The following is a 21,426-nucleotide window of genomic DNA, read 5'->3' as shown; positions in this document are numbered from 1 at the left end:
ATTGATCAGGCACTACCAGCATTAATGTACGCAGATGATATAGTGCTAATGGCCAACAAAAAGGAAGATTTGCAGAGATTGATGGACATCTGCGGTAATGAGGGAGATAGGTTAGATTTTAGATTCAGTAAGGAAAAATCAGCAGCCATGATTTTCAATGACAACGAAAGTAGTGAGCTTAGAATACAGGAGGTCACGCTAGAGATAACAGATAAATACAAATATCTGGGCGTATGAATGAGCAATGGGGCCGAGTACCTGAGGGAACACGAAATATACGTGACGACTAAAGGTAACAGGATTGCAGCAGTCATGAAAAATAGGGCACTGTGGAATTACAATAGGTATGATGTTGTGAGAGGAATATGGAAAGGGGTCATGGTTCCTGGGCTCACGTTCAGCAATGCGGTCTTGTGCATGAGACCAGAAGTTCAAGCAAGATTAGAAATTAAACAACGTGGAATAGGTAGGCTTGCTTTAGGAGCTCACGGGAATACACCAAATCAGGGAGTACAAGGTGATATGGGATGGACATCATTTGAGGGCAGGGAAGCTAGCAGCAAGATCAAATTTGAGAAGCGATTGAGAGAAATGGGGGAGGAGCGTTGGGCTAGGAAGGTTTTCAGCTACTTGTACATGAAGAATGTCGATACAAAATGGAGGAAGCGAACCAGGAAGTTGACTGGTAAATACTTAGAAAACAGCAGGTGGCCAAACCAAAAAGAACTATCGGTTAAGAAGAAAGTGAAGGAAACGGAGACTGACATGTGGAGAATGGGCATGATTAAGAAGTCCGCACTAGAGATCTACCGAACTTTTAAGCAGGAAATTGCCAAGGAAAGGATCTATGATAATACTCGGGGTAGTTCTCTACTGTTTGAGGCCAGGACGGGAGTACTGCGAACCAAGACATATCGGGCCAAATACGAAGGGGTAGACACAGTATGCAGTGCGTGTGGAGAGGAAGAAGAAACTGCCCAACACTTGATAATGTTCTGTAAAGGGCTTCGCCCTATTGTTCAGGATGATGGCGCAGAGTTTTTCAAAGCACTGGGGTTTAGGGACTGGGAGGGCAAAATAGACTTTAAGCGGGTAGACTTAACTAGAAGGACGTTATCTGATTGGTGGCTAAAGTCAAGGCACGAGTGAAAATTAAACTCTTCACTGCAAAGTACGAATCCTCAAACTCATTTTTTAAGGAAAAAAAAATATAGTTTTTGGTTCATTAAGTATTACGGCTTGGTGGCGCTAGCCACCGCCCGATCTGAAGGGTACAGCCATATCCATCGATCCATCCATCCGTGTGCGCTTCAGCTGCGTTGTCAGACCAAGTACCCACTGACTCCAGCAGAGCTGCAGATGTGGGTACTTCTAACACGCGTTTGCTTTCTGAATCATGCAAATGTAAAATTACGAGGTTAGTTACTGCATGGACAACCTGGCGAAAGCGTTGGCACGGCATCAGGAACCAGTGCCGGTTTTCTCCGGGGAATGCGCACTTCACTGCCGTTTATCACCTGCACACATTTGCACAGGATGCATCTTGGCTCGAAATGATGTTCGCACATTGCTGAAGTTTTGGTCAGGGCTTGTCAGCCCTCCGGAGGCTGTGCTCCCAGTCCCAGTTTCTGCAAAGGTCGTCATCCCTGGGAGCGCCACTTTCGGAGCACGCTGGTTGCCGATTGGGCAACCTGGAGCAAAGCAATGAGCATCTGTTCTTCCCTTCGACATGTCGCAAGCTACATGTTTTTTGCTGTGGGATATCTCACAGAGTACAGACACCACCCCGGTACTGAGGAGACAATGCAGCAGTCCCCCTCGCGGTGGTCTAGTGGCTAAGGTACTCGGCTGCTGACCTGCAGGCCGCGGGCTCGAATCCCGGCTGCGGCGGCTGTATTTCCGATGGAGGCGGAAATGTAGGCCCGTGCAGTCAGATTTGGGTGCACGTTAAAGAACCCCAGGTGGTCGAAATTTCCAGAGCCCTCCACTACGGCGTCTCTCATAACCATATGGCGGTTTTGGGACGTTAAACCCCGCATATCAATCAATCAATCAATCAATCGAGAGAATACAGCAGATTGCAATGCACCCACACACATGCAGTAGAGTAGCTTGGTAGAAGTGGAAATGCAATAATCCGGCCTGCAAAAGACGCTCATCGGCTTTGCTATCTTACGCTGCCCGCGTCAAAACAGTGCGGTACACATACAGGAAGAACACTTATTGAGAAGCACGTACACGGACCAGAGGAATAAAAAGCGCATCTCGTGTGTGCTACGATTTCCTTCTGGCCATTGCTGGCCCTCTCGTCCATATCACTTGGGCTAACAATTATTTCGAACATCTACGAATGACAAGAAAGCGACAGCATTATGGTTCCCACTTATGGCATCAGCCTTAACGCGTACTTCGAAACGTGCGCATGGAATGAAAGTGACACAGAATAACATGGTACTACATGCACCACAGTACACGAAATGAAAGAAAAGCAGCATGTTTAAATTATCATGTTTTGTTGAGCTGACACTATCCTTAGAATAGCCCGTATCTATGCCTTCCGTGCGCCTTGGTCAATCGGAAATACAAATACAAACACTCACAGCCCAGATTTATGGTTTCCAAAGAAATGTGGACACAACACTTCCTTGGCACAAAGCTGCTCGCAAGCTGGTCACTGACCAACGAACATGAGCACAACCATAAGCAGCACATATCACAACTCCGACGTGCCCAATGGCACACAGAGAACAATGCAACATTCATTGTTTCTCGTCGAAGAGCAGTAATGCTGCAGGGACTGCAACGCCGATGTGAACACGCTGCCTAATGCCAGTGTCGGTTGCTTTGTGTGCCACCACAGCGCACAACGCAACCAGCGTCGTTAGCCTGTTGACATAAGCGGCAGAGCTTCCAGGCTTTGATGAAGTTTCTTCAGGTGGCAGTGGCTAAACGCGCCAAACTCACACGCATCCTCACACGCACGCACTGATTGACTCCCGCGCTATACAGAGAAGAAGCCTCCGGCGCGCGCTCGCCTCCGGCACATGACGTGAAAAGCCGCAGTGGGGCGGCGAGAAATCCTAGCGGCCGTCTGTGTCATTTTGGACCGCCAAGCACGGCCTGGCTAGACTGCACCTGCGCATGCTTCTTTTCTTACGGCCTTTTCACCCGTCGCAAATAAAATGGGAGAGTTTCTGAGTATGTTTCGCCACCCATCAGCTGTAGAAGCGAGGCGACCCTGACCTTGAATCTTCTGTGCCGCGCATATGGCACAAGGTAGTTTGTCGATGTGAAACCGTGGAATGGGGGTTTTCGACGAATAGGAGGGGGGGGGGTGATTATTAAAGAAATCAGGGAGAGAGGGAAAAACATGTACTTAAAGAAAAAAAACTAATCTTACCAGACGGCTTGCCGTTGATTGTAGATACGTATGTGCTCGTGGATAATACAAGCTGAAATTCAGTGAAGAAGCGGAATAATCGGCTAATGAGAAGCATGATTCAGGAGGCATAAAGCACTGGCGACAATCAGGGAGATAAAGAATGATGCACGTGTTCTGTAAGCAGAGAGCACCAAATACCTTTGGCCCTTGCTTTCGTTAGACAATGACGTCGCAATTAGGAGAGGTCGCTCACAGAATGACGAGCGCGCCTTCCCTTTGCTAGCTATTTTCTACTTTGATTTATTTTTCCAAATGCATTTGGAGTGATTTTTAGGGCTAAAAGCTACAGTCTGCAGCCTGAGAACACTTTCAAACACGTATGTGTGCTGTATATCTAATAACAAAAAAAGAGTGCATATAAGGGAAAAGAAAGTAAAAAAGAAGACAAAATTCTTGCTGCTGAATAACCCTTTCGGACGGCCAGCACAGAGAGTGGTGGTGTGCATTATCAAGGTGTTAACACCACCTGGAAATATTATTCCGGAGACCCCAAGCACTTTTCCACTCTTTTGAAAAAAAAATATTCCAAGCCACGTCCATGAAAAATGCGAAGTATGCAGCTGCTTACTCTCTCAAGCCACTTGCCCCGGAACTAAAACTCTAGTGCAAATCAGTTCTGAACTATCCTTTGAGTTCGTATCAGAACATGTTTAAAAATCGAAACTGACATTACAACTTTTCGGCAAGTAAGCAGCTTTTTTTCTTAAAAAATGTGTATGAATTATCTTGAGGCTTAGTGCTACAAGCAGGTTGTTGTCGATTTCTCGCTTGCTTTGTTCTGTGATTTACCCACCACGGCTGCATTTCATTCGGTGCTTTGTCAACGTTCAGTCTACGGTGATTTCTCGAGTCGAGAAGGCAGTCGCACAACCTTCAATGTGCGTGTTATGCACATGTATATATATTAGCTGTGTGAAGATTTATCGCTGTGCTCAGTCCCAGCAGCTCGATTGCCATAGTTCCGTACTGCAAGTCCCGTTCGGAGAAAACACCCGGTTTTTCTTCTCACCAATTACTAAACAATACTGAGCTGTGCGCCAAGTGACAAAACATTATTGCGAGAGACAACCTTATCAGCAACGACAAGTCTGCATTGACAGTCGTATGCATTGAACACTTGTGCGATGAAGACTATGTGCCTGCGTTATGGATCAAACAATGTATTCCTGACTATGCGCCTACTCTTTTTGAAGACTATATCCTTCTTACTTGATTTAAAGTGCAGAGAAGCCTCGCAAAGATCCTGCTTTATGAGCTTTGTCCCTATGTCAAACATCAAGGAAGCGAAAAGCGGAGACCAAAGAAACAGATCTGGATGTTGCAACTTCACAAGATGCTTTCACTGAACAAGAAGCAGTAAGTGTTTGCAAGCAAACAACAAGTAGCGACGCTCATCGCGCAGGTCGGTACCAGACTATGATAAGACGATTGCACTCCCAAGTGTCGCACCATCGTTTAAAATTTGAGAAGGTGCAGCAATCGCTGAAAGAAGAGAAAAAAGCGTCCCAATATTATTGCGAAAGCGAGCACCATGCATGTGTAAAAAAAATCGCAACATATGCACAGAAAGTAGAGAAAAGGGCCTCGTTTCTTTTTCATCAAATAGAATGTGACAGAAGAAAGCATTCAGCATACCCAGACATACATGTAAGGGGTGTGTGATATGGCGCTTTCTGTCACTAAGAGGCTACGATCATGCACACACTTCGGGGCTTGTGACAGTGCCTGCAAAGTGCACTCTTCAAAGGTATATAGGTCCAAGTCCAGCAACATCAGGTATGAGGAATGCCATTAACCATTTGTGCATTTCCAACGGTTAAGCAACTTGTTTTCCAATGCGCAGCGAGTGGAGAAGCGCACCCAAATGCTTGTGCTGGCGTTACGCGCGTTGCACAGAGCGGCGGAGGAAGGTCAGGGTCACAGCGCTCCCCTCTAAGCAGCGGCGAGGGGCATTTACTACACCCGATGCGAAAGCCGTAAGAAGTGAGCGCGCAGGTGCAGTCCGGCCGTGTGTCGGTTGTGCCACTAGATCATATTCTAGTTCACTCTAGGCACCCTCATGGAGAAAGGATGTGGCTCCTTACACATAGTGAACGATGATGAGTGGGGCGAAGCATCTGTCCGCAGTGTAGTGTGATATGACGATTGTTATAGCGAGAGAACAGAATGAGGATGAAGGAACAAGAAGTAGCGCTCATCTTCTTATCCTTTTGTCGCCGTTCTGCTCTCGCGCTGTAACAATCGTCATGTCATATCAACTAGCCCATACCGCCACGCTTGTAGTGTGATAGGAGCAAACAAACGGACAGACCCTTTACCCCACTCATCACTGTGAAATTTTTTTTTTGTCCATTGTGTCATAAATAACAGATCCACATACACTAAACCAGTTGACCTGCTTAGCAACATACGAGACAAATCCTCCTCTTTTGTGAATCGATATGAAAGTACGTGAGTTTCGACTGGATAGTCGGGAGGCAAAGAGGGCAACAGTGCCTTTCTCGGCAAGGCCTGCTCGTGCATATAGTACAAATGTAGACGACGAGACGACAACCGACGTAGGCGTGCATGTCCCAGGTTAAACGAGCAAACGAGATGTACAGTAAGAAGCAACCTGCCGAAATACAGCAGCAATCATGGCGTCCGGCGAGCTAGAAGAACCAACGTCCCAGGCACCTCGTGCTACGAGACACCGGCGCTCGTCATCTTTTTATCTAGCCGACTGGCCGCCACTAGCGCTCCCCGCCTAGCATTTTACGCGATAGAAAAGAAATGTAAAAAAAATGTAAGAAGAACATATAAACATTTTATACATGTGCGGCAGTTCCTAAGGTGTCCACTTGGAAGTCCAATTACCGTCAGGGTAGAAGGCGTACGGAGGAGTGCGATAGTTCCGATGGGCGGCACTGGGAACCACGCAGCGGGCGAGGACCCAGATATTTGTGCGTCGCTAGGAGCAGTGAGCAAAGCAGAGAGGCGCATTGCAATGACGTCAGTGCAAGTGGTGCGAACGCCATGGTCCACGCAACGCCAATCGTCCGCTGCGCTTACCTGAGCGCCAACAACAGTGCATCTGTCGACAATGTGGTGCATATGCTGGACGAACTACAAGTCGTGCGCTGTGTATAGAACTGCTGCAGCCCACCATCAAATGGGGACAACACATGTGCGTAGGTGATTGGCTGTTCAAGAGAGCGGATGGTATAATGCTTGTGGGCTGGCACAAGGGCCTGGGATAAAGCTCTTCAGAAAGATTGGAGGAAATTTTCGTGGGCAGGTCTAGAAAACCCTGGCTGCCACTTGAGACGTTGGAAAAGTCAAGATTGGGCTGGCAGTGTACGAGGGTTCGAGCAGCAGCAGGCACTGGGTTGCTGGGGAAACAGATGGCGTGCAGCGCTACAGCGGGCTCTGGGTCCATAGCGTGAGTGGTGTTGTGGGCTTCGACAGGTGTTGGGACAGGTGTGCAGTCTGCAGGCAGGTCAGCTGGCTTAGCCGAGATCGTCAAATTACCCGGGGCAGACAGTGCAGCTGACCAGGTCTCTACAGCAAATCCTACGGCGCACGAAGCAGCGGCCGGTGTCGAATCTGCGATGGAGCGAAGTGGCAATGCCTTTGTTGGAAGAACCGGCACATCGCAAGCAGGATCCGTGAACTCCACGGTCGTGGGTCTCTCGAATGACAGGTTGATGGGCCCGGAAGGTTGGTCTCCGTTATCTGTGCGGCCATTGTCGGCAGAGGTACGGTCTGGAGTGCCTGTGGTGTGGGAAACATCCTAGAAGGTAATGAGCTAGATGCTGCTGTGTCGCTTGTTGGAGGAGGAGCACGTTTGAGGCCGTAAAACTTGAGCACAGCATCTCGCAAGTCATCGTACGGGCGAGAGCTTTAAGAGAAGTGTGTGCGGCGGCGTTTACGGTCACGTGGAAGATAGTATTCCAATACATTGTACATGAACTCTTGAATACAGATTCCGTTGCGACCCAAGGCTGCCGCAAACTTCTCGAACCAAGGCTCTAGCCGAGAGGTCCGAAATAGTGGCAGTGGCGGGTTGAATTGCGGCAGCCAAGCTTGCGCTGTCTGGAACATGGCCACGGAGCTCGGGGGCAGTTGTGCAGCGCCGGTCGCTTGTACGTGTGTCCGCGGTCACCAATTGTAGGCTACGTGACGGCGTCCGACGTAGAGCAGACGAGACCTACAGGAGGAAGCGCGCTGCCGAAATAGAGCACCAGCCGCGGCGTCCAGCCAGCTAGAAGCACCAACGTTCCAGGCACCTCGCGCCACGAGCCACCGGCGCTCGTCATCTTTTTCTTCAGCCGGCTGGCCTCCACTAGCGCTACGCTACACAAACCTCAGCCTACCATGACCTGGCACCCAATACAACACGCAAGCTTACAACTAATCTCAAGCGCGAATCGGAAAAGGTCATCGCTTTTGCGATCTGTTATCATAGTGACACTGCTGATCGTGAATGAATACGGTGGGGCTTAATTTCGCAACAGTGTGCGAGTGGCGCAGGAGCCGACAAGAAACTTAAGTTCCAGATTGCGATCAGAAGGGACCGCATGACAAACAAGGCCATGAGCTATTGATTTTGTGTCATGCTGACACCACCGCATTTATGTTAATTGGCATTCTGCATGCTTGCGCGATGCACATGAATGTACTAACCGTTCCCTCCTAGTCGGAAAGCTGCAGCACAATCCACGTTACTCGTCACCAAAATTACATCAGAGAACACCTGTTACGTGTGTGGCCACGTGTGGCCGCATGGCCGCAGTGTTGACAACGTTTCATCCCCAGACAACGCCTCCTCTAGAACTAGAGGAGGCGTTGCCCCAGATTGACCTTCGAAAATGCCTAGATTTCTGCCTAAAAGCGCCTGGATACCAAGCCGAGAAGCATAGCTTCCGAGATTGCGGGCGCGCGACGGGTTTCTCTCCAGCTGTCCCAGGAAACTCTATGGGCTGTCCCAGGTGTTCTGTGCTGTCCCAATCGCACGGAGTGAGACAGCTTGGATTGAGTGTACTAGAGGAATCTTCGATTTGGCTTGCACTAGTTCAGAAAAGTGCAGGTGCAGAAAAAGCGGTGCCAAGCGGTGCAGTGAGCGTGCAGCGCCGGTCGAGCAAGTGCAGGTGCAGCCTCAACCACGCCTCGGCACTAGCCGACACTAGCGCGCGACGGCTACAGCCAAAACGAAGGCGTGAGTTGACGTGAGTGCAGGCCGGAGAACACCTTGTAGTGTAAGCCTAAAATAGCCGCCTCCGCCGCCTTGTCCGATCAATACACGGCCGTGATGGCACTTCTTGTGACTGCGATGGAATTGCTGGACTCGAGCAGCGACGACGATTCCGTCAGCGGTGCCGTTTGCAGTGACTGCGACGATGAGTACGACGATGCGTGCATCTTGGTCGCGTGCGCGTTGGTGCGCGACGATGCCAACCGTGTACCCGGGTACGAAAGCATTATCGGCAGGTACCATGAGTATGAATTCAAGCGCCTCTTCAGGCTGTCCAGGGAGACTTTTGATAGTTTCAGGGCCAAGTTCAAGACTTCAGCCTTCTACCCAAGGGCAGTGCAAGGCCGCCAACAAATCAGTGCCGAAAAAACATGCCTCATAGCGCTTGTGTACCTAGGCTCACAAATATCTATGTACGCCATAGGCGACAAATTCGATGTTACCGAGTCGTCTGTTCATGTTTGTGTGACACGGGTCGTTCACTTCTTACACGCTATTAGCGATGAGATAATTTGCTGGCCTAGTAGCGCGGAAGTGACCCGCATAAAGAACGGCTTCCTCGCCAAAAGTAAAGGCAAGGGCCCAAGAAACACCATCGGCTGTATCGATGGATCACACATCGGGATACTCACTCCAAGCGAATCTACGCAGTCTTACTTCAACCGGAAAAAGTGGCCTTCGATAATCCTGCAAGGAATCTGCGACGACAGGAACAAGTTGCTGAACGTGTTTATTGGGTTTCCAGGTTCGGTTCACGACGCCCGTGTCCTGAGGGAGAGCCCCTTCTTTGCACGCGCAATTCAGGAATGTGAAGACAATTATATACTGGGTGACAGTGCATATCCACTGATGCCATGGCTCATGACCCCATTCAAGGACAATGGAAGTTCTTTTCCTACGTGGAAAAAGAGCTTCAATAAACGACACAGTCAACAACGAGTGCTTATTGAGAACACCTTCGGCCTGCTTAAACAGCGTTTTAGGAGGCTCTACCTTGTTGATGCAAAAAGTGTGCAACAGTGCTGCTATATAGTTATGGCTGCGTGTGTGCTACACAACATGTGCAACGATGAAAGGGACTTCCTTGAGGAACTTGCAACGCTTCCCCAAGAAGAAGATGTGGGCAATGATGAAAGTGAAGGAGATTTTGATTGCAGTCTGCCAGGCTACAGTCAGTCTCTGCGAGAGTTCATTGCAAAGGAACAGTGCTAGAAGTTCATCTTTGCTTCGCGATTTATTCAGTGTGCAAATGTTTTGCGAAGTGGGGTGCCGCGTCTAGAAGCAATGTTTTTTTTTAACAAATTAGATGGAGTAGACACTGCTAGTGTTATAAAAGTTTATTGCCCATATTATAACCCGTCCTTATTTGAGAGTACGTCGATCAACCGATCGAATCGCTGCATGCGCTCATCATGCCGCTTTGCCTTTGCCTCTTCCCATTTTTTTCTTTCCTCCAGTTGTTTCACTGCTGCCTCCTCTTGCTTAGCTCTCGAAGCTTGCATTTTTTCTAATGCCTCCAAGAGCGGCGTGACTTGGGACCTACTCTGGCGCTTCCTTTTTGGCGTTGTGCTGCTCCGAACTTTGGATGCTGTGTTGCACTCGACTGGGACTGCTGCATCTTGAGGTGCTTCAGTGATGCTGGTGCTGTTGAAAGTAATTGTACAGGTGCCATGTCATTTCCAGGCTACAGCACAAATTAAGTAATTTTTACTTACTCTGGACTTGCACTAGGCAGGATTGTTTTTCCAGGCTCCAAGAGCAGCCTTGGATTTACACTATGTTCTTTTTCCAAGACTTCTGCCAGCTCTCTGTAATAGACACTATGAGAATCACTGAAGATATGAAGACACAATCGTAACTTACTCTTCATATTCACAGTTCACACGGTGGTGACCTGAAGAATTGTTGTCTTTTTTTGACTTTTTATATGCTCTGTCCAGCGACTTCCATTTGTTTTCCACTTGTGTGGCAGTCACGTTGCACAAGAACTCCGTATTGATGGCCTCAGCCAACTTCTTCCACAGAAGCCTTCTTGTGCTAAACAAAAAAGCAAAGCACAGTTAGTAGGAAAGAAGGAAGCGACGTAACGTGACCCAAGTCTTGCAGTAGCACATGAACCTTTCCTTAGTACTTCATATGTGTAGCTTTCAGGGATAATTGCTAGGGATGTTCGATTATTCGAAAATTTTGGATAATGAATCAAACAGCACTGTATTCGGTTCCTAAGTCGAATCGAATTGCACATATTCTAAGTAACAAATATTCTTTTAATAATCGGCACTGGCGGGAGAACCCCAAAACAACGAAACAGCTACAAGTCATTCTTTCAATCCCTAATGTGACCTGTACGCAGCCCAAGCTTTTGCAAGACTACCTACACTATATTGATTGTCGAATGAATGCGCTTCTGAAAGCTCCATTCTTGCTCAATTTTTACTGCACTTTAGCTGTATCGCATTTATCAGCTCCTGTCTTCGTCTTGTAATAACCAAAGGTGGGAACTACGAGTGCTTGCAGCTTCACGACTAGCAACAGATACAAGTTTTGCGTTTGCGTAAATTGTTCTTGCAGATGTAAATTTCAACGCCCATTGTTATCCGCTTTTAGTGCGCAGGCCATGTTGTGATGACGGGTTGATCTGCTCCGTTACATATTTAGTTGTATCTGCAATGTTTGGTTGTAAATTGTTTTGTTTTTGTGTCCCAATTTTATTTAAAGTGAGGTGACAAAGTCTCACGTTGATAACGCTAGTCAATGCCGTAGTTGAACCTACAATTACAAAATGTTACGAATATTCTAGTTCCTGCTGCATACGAGATTACCTTAGTTTTCGTAATTGTGGTATTTTGAGTAGATTCAAACTGACTGTAATGGCCTTTGTCGAAAGTTTGTGACTATTTGTTTCAAATAAAATGTTCTGTTCTAAGGCTGTTTTGAAAATGGTCTACTTACTATTCAAACAGTATTCAATTACTATTTGTATTCTATTTGGTGCCATTACTATTTGACTCTTACTTGATTAGGTTCCGAAATTCACTATTCACACACTTCTGATAACTGCGAACGTTCTTTTTGTGCGGGAAGCATTATGTTGGAGAAGTTGAACATTGTGTAAATCACTCTTTTGGATCATAAAGCTTCACTAAGGAGACAGCCATATTCTAACCTGTCTTTGCATTGTAAAACATGCAGCTGCGCAACCTTGTTTGCTGACACGACGGCGCAGTCTAGGTTCAAAGATAGGGTAGCACGTGTCAAGAAGCATATCTCTTTTAACAATGAGCTGCACCATCTTGAAAAGTGGCAGTGCGAGAGAAATGCGGACAGACAGTGAAGACACAAGGACTGCAGGGCGAGACTTGCTAGAGATGTGCCTCAGAATAACAACATGCAATTCCCTCTAGTGCAAATTCTCAAGGCAGCACTACACTTGCAACATGGCTTGAGCTTGGAGGTGCTGCACCTTTTCGGCAAGACAGCGGTTGTGCAATGCCCAACACAAAAGCACCGTCGCTGTTTTTGAAGATCACTTGACTTAATGAAACATTACGAATGCCTTCGTTGTGTATATATGTGCGTGACTATACATACTGTTTGTGTGTATATGTAAACGTATATGTCACAGTCAGGCGCATAGCCAAAATTTTTTTTCAGTGGGGGGGGGCAGTAAAATGTAAATTGCTGGCAGTAAAATGTAGGCAACAATAACCATCGCCATTGTGAACTTCATGCGCCCTTATCTTGTTGGTGCTTGCCTAGAGTGAAACGGAATAATAAAAAGCTGCAAATAATTTTGGACATAGGATGACATACCGAAGTGCCCTGGTTTTTCCCACCAAGTCCTTCATTTCCGAGTATTTGGCGATGAAGAACCTTGTTTTTCGGGCGCTCCAAAGCTCTTCCACATCTTCAGCCGACGCGGCTGCTGCTGGAAATGCGGCTAAAGCCCCATCGCTGTCAACGTCGCCGTCGCAGGCAGGAGAAGGCGTCGGCGGTTGTGCCGGAGGGGGGTCATTTTCACGATTCCCTGCCATGAACCGCAACGTAACGCGCTTGCCGTCTGCAAGGGCGAAAACCAAGATTAAAAATACCGACATAGCATAAGCAATGCTACGAGGCTGTTTGCTGACCGACTACGACTCCTGGCCGCTAACCACGTTTTTTGGCAATGCATGCAGCCTGACTTACCTGATGCCTCATAGACGTAACCGTTGGCGTCCGTCATAAATGACCCGTCGGGATTGTGAAGTGCCTTAACTTCCTTTTGAACGCCCTGAACAACTATTTGCAACGTCGTCTGCTCTGGCCTTGGGGGGACGCCCGCCATGCTGCACTACTCTGCACCTGCTTTGGAGTGCGTGCACGCCGGTACAGAACTCGTCAGGAACTAGGCTTACACCTAGACAAAACGAGGGAGCCAGTGCAGAGGGTGCGACAGAGGGCGCGCGCTGCTCCGGCAAAACGAGGACGAAGGTGCTGCACCCTTTGAACTGGTTCAGCCGGTGCAGCCAAAACGAAGAGACCATAGAAGTGTTGAGTGCCGTGACCGCGCCTCGCCGCCTGTCCCTTCCGCGTTGCCCGCAGCGGTAGCGCTGCAGTCGAATAGTACTGAAAGAGCACCGTGCCGCATGCGGGAACTGCTATGCTCTTCGGCTGCTCCGTCGCGCATTCTTGAAGCAGATTTCTTCATACCTGCCCGTTATTCATGTCTAGCACATGATACCATAGCCCATGAAGTATGGCATGCCCATCTACTGAGTTTGAGCTCCATAAAAGTCCTTGTAAGAGATCGAAAATAATTCAGAAATGGTGCGTCCTATTCTGATTTCTTCTCTCTTAACTCTTTCTTTGTTGTTTAGGCGTCTACAATATTCAAAATAGCTGAGCCAATTTATTGAAAGTTATCTGTGCTCAGAAAGCTGTGATATTAAAAAACAAATACTGTGTCACACGCATGCAGAACCAGAAAGCCATAAGTAAACAGGGGAGAGGAAGGAAAGCTGAACCCCCACCACGAAATGTTTTTGAAATTTAACTTTCCAGGGTATAAAAAAATATTTACGCGCATTCAAAGTGACCACCACTAGCCAAAGTTAGGCGTTCTGCTGCACACCCCACGCCCTTAAAAAAGAAAAGAAATCCTGGGTAGCTCTGCGCGAAACCAAGTTGACACATGTGTTTAGCACAATGCGCCTGCATTCGAATTTAGTAGCCAGTCTTCTACGATCTCTAGGCAGTTTCGAGAAATCGGCTGCGTTGAACATTGCAAATAGTTGAACTAAGCAGTGACCAGATAATTTTGAGTGACGAGAGGTTTTTTTTTTTTTTTTATTGGTCTGAGCCAAGAAAAGCGAGAAAAAAGTCAAGCGATTGAAGCCCTGTGTCACGTAAGAAAAATGTCCGTTAGTGACTTACTGTAATAAATTTTGTTGCAGCTACAAAATTAAGTGTTGTCTCAGTTTCTACACAAGTTTCAGAATACTGCCTCAAGTGTAATACAATTCCAGCATTGAGAAAATGGCAATGCGTAACTGCACTCGGTTAGTCGCACTAGTTGTCGAGGCAGGTTTAGCAGCAAAAACGTCACAATCTATCGCGGGTTAGCACAAGGTAATGTTGGCAAACTAACGTCGTCAGAGATAACCCGCTCCGCTAGAGCAAGCTTTTTTTTCTCCGTTAAGACGTAGTTCAATGTTATAGAAAATAAAACTGTTTTGGTTTCACTAAGCATATAAAGAGTGGTGGTGTCGGAATGACGCTCCGTCAAAAACTTCGCTCCAATGAAATGTTCGTTCAGCGAAAGATGCGTGTATTCATAATAGGTTAAATTGCTGCTTGATATTCACTTTGACAAAACTCTTGTACTGGCGAAAAACTCGAAACGACCGTCGTGGGTTCATTTCCACGGCCGGGGTTCATTTCAAAGAACAACGCTGGATGGATGGATATATGGATGGATAAGGCTGTACCCTTTAGATCGGGCGGTGGCTAGCGTCACCAAGCCGTAATACTTAATGAACTCAAAACTATATTTATTTATTTTTTCCTTAAAAAAGTGAGTTTGAGGATTCGTACTTTGCAGTGGAGAGTTTAATTTTCACTCGTGCCTTGACTTTAGCCACAATTCAGATAACCTCCTTCTAGTTAAGTCTACTTGCTTAAAGTCTATTTTGCCCTCCCGGTCCCTAAACCCCAGTGCTTTGAGAAACTCTGCGCCATCATCCTGAACTATAGGGTGAAGCCCTTTACAGAACATTATCAAGTTTTCGGCAGTTTCTTCTTCCTCTCCACACGCACTGCATACTGTGTCTGATGATTCGCTCGCAGGATTTCAAGCTGGACGGTTGTGCCCTCGCGATCTCCGACTTCAGCGTAGCTCCCGCCGACTGGTTCGCCCTCCGCGGTCTCCTGACGCCGTGTAGCTCTCGCATTGTGGCACCCCGCCCTTGGACTGCTTCGACCGGATCCCCACTTTCCTATCTCCTTCTTTTTTCCTCTCGTTGGCTGTCTTCTTCTGCTTCTACTTTCCTTCTATTCTTTTATCCCTCCTTCCCCCCACCCCTATAAGGCACTGCGCCGTGTCGCCTGAAGGCAGACAGAAATTAGGTGCCTTTTTCCTCTTCATTGTAACCACTACCACCACCACCTTCGTATTTGGCCCGATATGTCTTGGTTCGCAGTACTCCCGTCCGTGCCTCAAACAGTAGAGAACTACCCCGAGTATTTTCATAGATCCTTTCCTTGGCAATTTCCTGCTTAGAAGTTAGATAGATCTCTAGTGCGGGCTTCTTAATCATGCCCATTTTCCACATGTCAGTCTCCGTTTGCTTCACTTTCTTCTTAACCGATAGTTCTTTTTGGTTTGGCCACCTGCTGTTTTCTAAGTATTTACCAGTCAACTTCCTGGTTCGCTTCCTCCATTTTGTATCGACATTCTTCATGTACAAGTAGCTGAAAACCTTCCTAGCCCAACGCTCCTCCATTTCTCTCAATCGCTTCTCAAATTTTATCTTGCTGCTAGCTTCCCTGCCCTCAAATGATGTCCATCCCATATCACCTTGTACTCCCTGATTTGGTGTATTCCCGTGAGCTCCTAAAGCAAGCCTACTTACTCCACGTTGCTTAATTTCTAATCTTGCTTGAACTTCTGATTTCATGCACAAGACCACATTGCCGAACGTCAGCCCAGGAACCATGACCCCTTTCCATATTCCTCTCACATCATACCTATTGTAATTTCACAGTTACCTATTTTTCATCACTGCTGCATTCCTGTTACCTTTAGTCGTCACGTATATTTCGTGTTCCCTCAGGTACTCGGTCCCATTGCTTATCCATACGCCCAGATATTTGTATTCATCTATTATCTCAAGCGTGACCTCCTGTATCCTAAGCTCACTACCTTCGTTGTCATTGAAAATCATGACTGCTGATTTTTCCTTACTCAATCTAAAATCTAACCTATCTCCCTCATTACCGCAGATGTCCATCAATCTCTGCAAATCTTCCTTGTTGTTGGCCATTAGCACTATATCATCTGCGTACATTAATGCTGGTAGTGCCTGATCAATAAGTTTTCCTTGTTTGACTAAAGAGAGGTTGAAGCCCTCCGCTTCAGGCAGCGCCTCCCACTACAGCGCCACTGTTGCAAGCTTGCGAGTGAGAGCTAGAGGTGTGCGCCGAGGCGATTTCGACCGGCGGCGGCGTGGAGGTCGTTCAGAGTCGGCGGCGGCGGCGTCGTCGGCGCACGCCGGTTATTTCATCGGCGGTGGCGCGCGGTTAATTTTTATCGGCGGCGGCGGCGCCGGCGGCGCGGAAACCGAAACTAAACATTCAAAAGGTTCTTCTGCCACAGGTTACTGAATTAGTTGAAATACAGGGATTTTCATCGAAATAGCACTAATGACACTACAAAGATGTGTCGACATCACGATAAATGCAAAGCGTTTTATAAAATAGTTTTTATTTCGCTTTCATAATAAAATACGCGTATTTCAATATATGTCCATGTTCTACCACGAAGGTGCAGCACTTTGCTTGTTTTTTTATTTAAGATGCAGCAGTTTGTTTCTGTTGTTGGCTACGTCATACTTCATGAAACCTTTTTTCATTGAACATTGAGCAAGCACCGACGCACGTCACTCAGTTCGCTTTTTCCGAATCAGATCTCACTTTTACTCTGTACGCTACACACACACAAAAAAAGAAGCACCTCTGCCACGAGTTTTCTTATTGCGATTGCAGAAAACCGTTTTTTTGAGTTTCAAACGAATCGAAATACCTACTTTTCACAATATAAGAATAATTTATCTAGCGGTATAAAATGCGGAAGAAAACAAATCTGCGCATTTAGTCAACTAGTCCTCACCGCAGTATTCAATGAATGAAGTGTAGACATGGGCGTGGGCGAGGCGGGTGGTGCAAAAGGGGCACTTGACCCCTTCAAGCCGCACCAGCACTTGCTACCCACTCTAGCGACGACAACACGAAGCCCTCCCTCAGCCATGATGCAAGTTGAAACAGGGGTTTGCTTACCCCCAAGACAAAAACCTTTCGATGGCCATATTTGCAGATGAGAGCAAATGCAATATTTTCTCAGATGCACAGTCCACACTGGTCACGACCTGGAGGTCCGTTGACCACGCCTGCAGAGAACGTTGACTCCCCGACCTTTTTGTGCTCGGTGAGAGGAGGGGAACACCCCTTGCAAGTGGGCCCCATTAAAATTTCTCTTAAAAATGTCAGAAATAAGAATGCTTGATAAGTATGTATAAAACATTCAACTTTTAATGCTTTTTTGTAACGTGTACACGTGCTCAATACCCATCAGGTGTATGAGACAAATGATATCGCAACTGCCACTCTCGACTGGTTCCGGAAAAGACTCAATAGAAGAATGCAATTACGAGTGCTGGGAACCTACGTTCGTTTGTCAATTTGATTTCTCGGCATAATTTTAATTGTTTTAAAAACAAAAATAAAACCTGCAAAATATAAAACAAAATGGCTGCTATTGCAAGATGTGTGTCCCCCTTCGTGATTTTTCTAGACTTACGCGTCCGCAAGCCACATCTGGTGTCACAAACTTGCAAGTGCCCTCCACCCTCCTTCCCACGACATCTCCCAATACCCCCTTCTCAATAAAAAGGCACCAATGTAGGCCTCCGTAGGCCTGCGTGATTGCCTACTGGTGCACGGCGGGCCATTTCGGTTGCTAGGACCAACAGTACCGATTTCGACATGCTTTATTGAAGGTGCTCAAGGATCAAGAAAAGGCTGATTGTTGTAAATTTCTTGAGAGTTCAATGATAGCTTCTTTGTGAATACCGTAGATTATTGAACCTCACTTTGCGTATAATGCTCCAAGGAAAAAAAAATGGTTTCGCCCTGTGTCACTGCAGAGCCAGAAGCCATCACATGGGCAGGCGTCATTATGCCTCTATATAACATTGCTAAGGTTCAGCACATTTGTACGAATAATTCTCGTTAATTGAACATTGAGTATAATTCTTGCTTGGGTTAGTATGTGTGAAACAAAAATTTGAAAGTTAAAAACTCTTATTGTGGGTTTCTGCGGCAAAGACACATTGATTAAAACTGATGATTACGGAGCTACAGCAGAGTTAACATTCGTTATGTTTTTTGTTACGGGAATGGTAATGCGTTACCTTTTTTATGTGTATATATATATATATATATATATATATATATATATATATATATATATATATATATATATATATATATATATATATATATATATATATATATATATATATAACGTGAAGCCGTGAAACGTTCCCTTTCTTTTATTAGAGTAACGAGTAACGTATTTAGTTACTTTTTACTGTAACGGATACAACCCTAAATATATAGACTTACAGGAGTGATGTCGGCCCACACCGTCAGTTGTGGTTGCGGTCTATAGGCTGGCTGTACACATTACATAAATATATTCCTTTCATCTAGCACGTGATAGTGATGGTTTGCTCGACCATTGATGATCTCGATCTTTGAGGAATACACAACAGCTTCTTAATAATATGCATATCATCCAACAGAAGCGTGCACTTCGTTTCGCCAAAATTTACAGTCAACGTGAGTGCTGTCGTCACGCCGTATGTTTCAGGTAGAAACTTAGCCTACTCAAAATACCCAAAGATGTCGATCCACCTAGCAGCGCATGGCTACCCGCTGACGGTTCTGTATAAAAATAGCATCCACAGTGGAGCCTGTCGCATCTGCTGAAATTTTATCGCAACGTTATTATACTGCCACTTCGCTTGTATTTTTAAGTCACTGCCTAGCGCAAAGGCACCGCAATTGTGGTTCAGTAGCTAAGGTACTCGGCTGCCGACCTGCAGGTCGCGCGATCGAATCCCGCCTGTGGCGGCTGCACTTTCGATAGAGGCGAAAATGCTGTAGGCCCATGTGTTCAGATTTGGGTGCAAGTTAAAGAACCCCAGGTTGTCATAATTTCTGGAGTCCTCCAATTCGGCATCTCTCATAATCATATGGTGGTTTTGAAACGTTAAACACCACATATTGATCAATTGCCTTGTGCAAAGCACGCTTGGCTGTCTGCGAAAATTCTAGATAAATTTAGAATCTTCTGATAAGCTTGAGACACCTACAATACTGATGATGTTCGATGCCACGGGTATATACAGCGACGTACCTTCACGCAGATCATAGTACCGACGACCAATGCTCTAATTACCGCTATCTGCGTAAAGCGTGAATTTCTAGTACTTTGTACTTTTCTAGGCACACGTTCACGAAATAAAAAGTGTCGTCTTGAGGAACCCAAGTACCATATTCTTTGCCGTTGCAACCACGTGGCAATATGAGATGAGAACGGTGAAATGATTGATACAAAGCAGTGAAGTGGGGCGTGAGTACACGGCCAAGTTTTATTTAGGATGCGTATACCACAAGATATTTTCTTCTATAGAACCAATATAATGCAGATTTGTTAAATTACTGTGAAGTTGAATGTCAAGAAAGGAAGTACACGAACTAGGAAAGAGACAGTGGAGACGAAAAGTGATAGGTATCGACGTAAAGTTTGATCGGTCATTCCACGCCGAACGTCCAAGGCGTTTTGGTGACTACCTCAGGTGTATTCGAAAAATGTCGGGCTGATTCACTCCATGAAAGCAGTCTATTGTGAAAATGTTTTGCAGAGAAAAATGGTTTTGGTCATTTATATATGTGACAAAATACCGGCTATAGGCTGGGCCCTATATCGAGTCCTAAGATAAAAGCACATTTACTGAGCGAGTCTATATAGGCTCCATTTATTTTGCCAACCTATGGTTCCGAATATTTAAAACCTCCTACTATGGCGTGCCATGTTGCCGTATTGACGTTCCGGCTTGTAAAGCCGAAAAAATTATTTTTCAAATCATAAAACTGTTCATATCAACCCCTTCCCGGAACTCAATCTAGGTCCTTTGATAAACACCAGTCATCTATCTTTAAAAAATGCTTGGATATCAACTATTCATAACTCTCATTTAAGGATGTGGAAATGAAATGACCTTCAACAAATGACCGATGAGGTGAAATATTAACATTTGCGTGCTTGTGTGCGTGTGTCTGTTGATGTTAAGATCGGCCTCTCTGGCTGGGCGCCCCTTGGACGCGGGGGATGATTGCAGCTAAGCCTACCCTGATTTGTTCCGGGTCAACGCTCTCGAGGTGCGCCCAAAGTGGGGACAACACGAAAGTCATACTTCGAATTCTTTAGGGCTGTTGGCTCCCCTCATCAAAAACTCTTTTGACACGCCTGACTGACGACGGCCTAGGAAGAGCTGTTTGAAATCGAGGCTGCTTGATTTGTTCGACGTGCCACGAGACGCGCTTGGGATCCGTCGTCAGGTATGTTTCCCACACTCTGTGGTGCTTGGAAGTCTTCCATTCCCTCAAGCCCTAGCCTGCCTAGCACTGCAGACCCTCTTCTGCATGTGCGATGCAATGTTATTGCACTGTGCTGTGTTGTGCGTATTATTGCACTGTGACTTACGTTGTGTTTCTCTCTCACCGTGTGGTGAACTGAACGTGCATTTTCTCTCTTTGCTGGGTTGAAAAGAAGGCAGTATTTGACTTTTTCTCGCTTACTCCCTCTCTCGTTCTTTTATCCTTATTCGCTGCGCCCTGCGCTCCCTGCTGGGCTGCAGAAATCAGGCGCATTCTTCTAACCACTACCCCCCCCCCCCCGCCTCAGTTGGGGGACAAAGATGAAGACGACAATAAACCTCCACCGGGGTACATCTACGCGTGACGTCACCGGTGCACGTGCAAAGCGGTGGTTGGCAAAACACTCCTGCCGGTGCCTGTGTGGGTGCAGTCGCTCGGAGCTTGGGGCAATTTTTTCTTCCTTTTGAAAGCGTAATCTTCGTCTCACAGTGGCAACATCAGCTGTGGCATGTGTCAGAGAACATCTAGGTGTGTGATAAAGTGCGTGATGAAATGTTCGCTACGCTGGCCGACTGGCTGTTTATCTACGAGAAGTGAACACACGCGGCGGTCTGTGCGAGGAAAAGCGGCATCTTCTTTGAAAATGTGCAGTGTTGACGGTGACGTGTAGTGCGCGTTAAAAGGCATCGAGAATATTGGTTCATCTTTACAGACGGTAAAATTGGGAATATTGTGCATTTTGTGTGCAGTGTGAATGCGATGCGTCCTGTTTGCGAAAACACTGGTATTCGTTGTGGGCCGATTTGAGTATCAGATTGTCGATATAACT

General features: G+C 46.5%; 2 protein-coding genes across 7 annotated transcripts in view; both read right to left on the bottom strand.

Moving 5' to 3' along the window:
• The window catches only part of LOC119159354 (D-2-hydroxyglutarate dehydrogenase, mitochondrial), a 235,526-nt gene extending 227,259 nt beyond the window's left edge, over window positions 1-8,267 (bottom strand). The window contains exon 1 of one of the 5 annotated variants that reach the window (XM_075890999.1): window positions 8,108-8,267. The gene's annotated coding sequence lies outside the window, so the exon portion shown is untranslated. The remainder of the gene's footprint in view (window positions 1-8,107) is intronic. The other 4 variants (XM_075890997.1, XM_075890996.1, XM_075891000.1 and 1 more) reach the window with 4 other exon arrangements.
• A 1,230-nt stretch (window positions 8,268-9,497) lies between these two features.
• LOC142804253 (uncharacterized) overlaps window positions 9,498-21,426 on the bottom strand; it is a 325,610-nt gene continuing 313,681 nt past the window's right edge. The window contains exons 1-5 of one of the 2 annotated variants that reach the window (XM_075891001.1): window positions 12,864-13,195; window positions 12,489-12,735; window positions 10,539-10,712; window positions 10,391-10,483; window positions 9,498-10,319 (exon numbers count right to left, since the gene is read on the bottom strand). In XM_075891001.1, the coding sequence (XP_075747116.1) occupies window positions 10,025-10,319; window positions 10,391-10,483; window positions 10,539-10,712; window positions 12,489-12,735; window positions 12,864-13,002 (948 nt within the window). In that variant the 5' untranslated portion in view covers window positions 13,003-13,195 and the 3' untranslated portion in view covers window positions 9,498-10,024. Of the gene's footprint in view, window positions 10,320-10,390; window positions 10,484-10,538; window positions 10,713-12,488; window positions 12,736-12,863; window positions 13,196-21,426 lie in introns of those variants that run through there. The other variant, XM_075891002.1, reaches the window with a different exon arrangement.

The sequence above is a fragment of the Rhipicephalus microplus genome, chromosome 3, assembly GCF_043290135.1.
Source record: "Rhipicephalus microplus isolate Deutch F79 chromosome 3, USDA_Rmic, whole genome shotgun sequence".
NCBI classification, from domain to species: Eukaryota; Metazoa; Arthropoda; class Arachnida; order Ixodida; family Ixodidae; genus Rhipicephalus; species Rhipicephalus microplus.
Note: the sequence above shows the minus strand (reverse complement) of the source record. Positions and strands in the feature narration are given on the sequence as shown.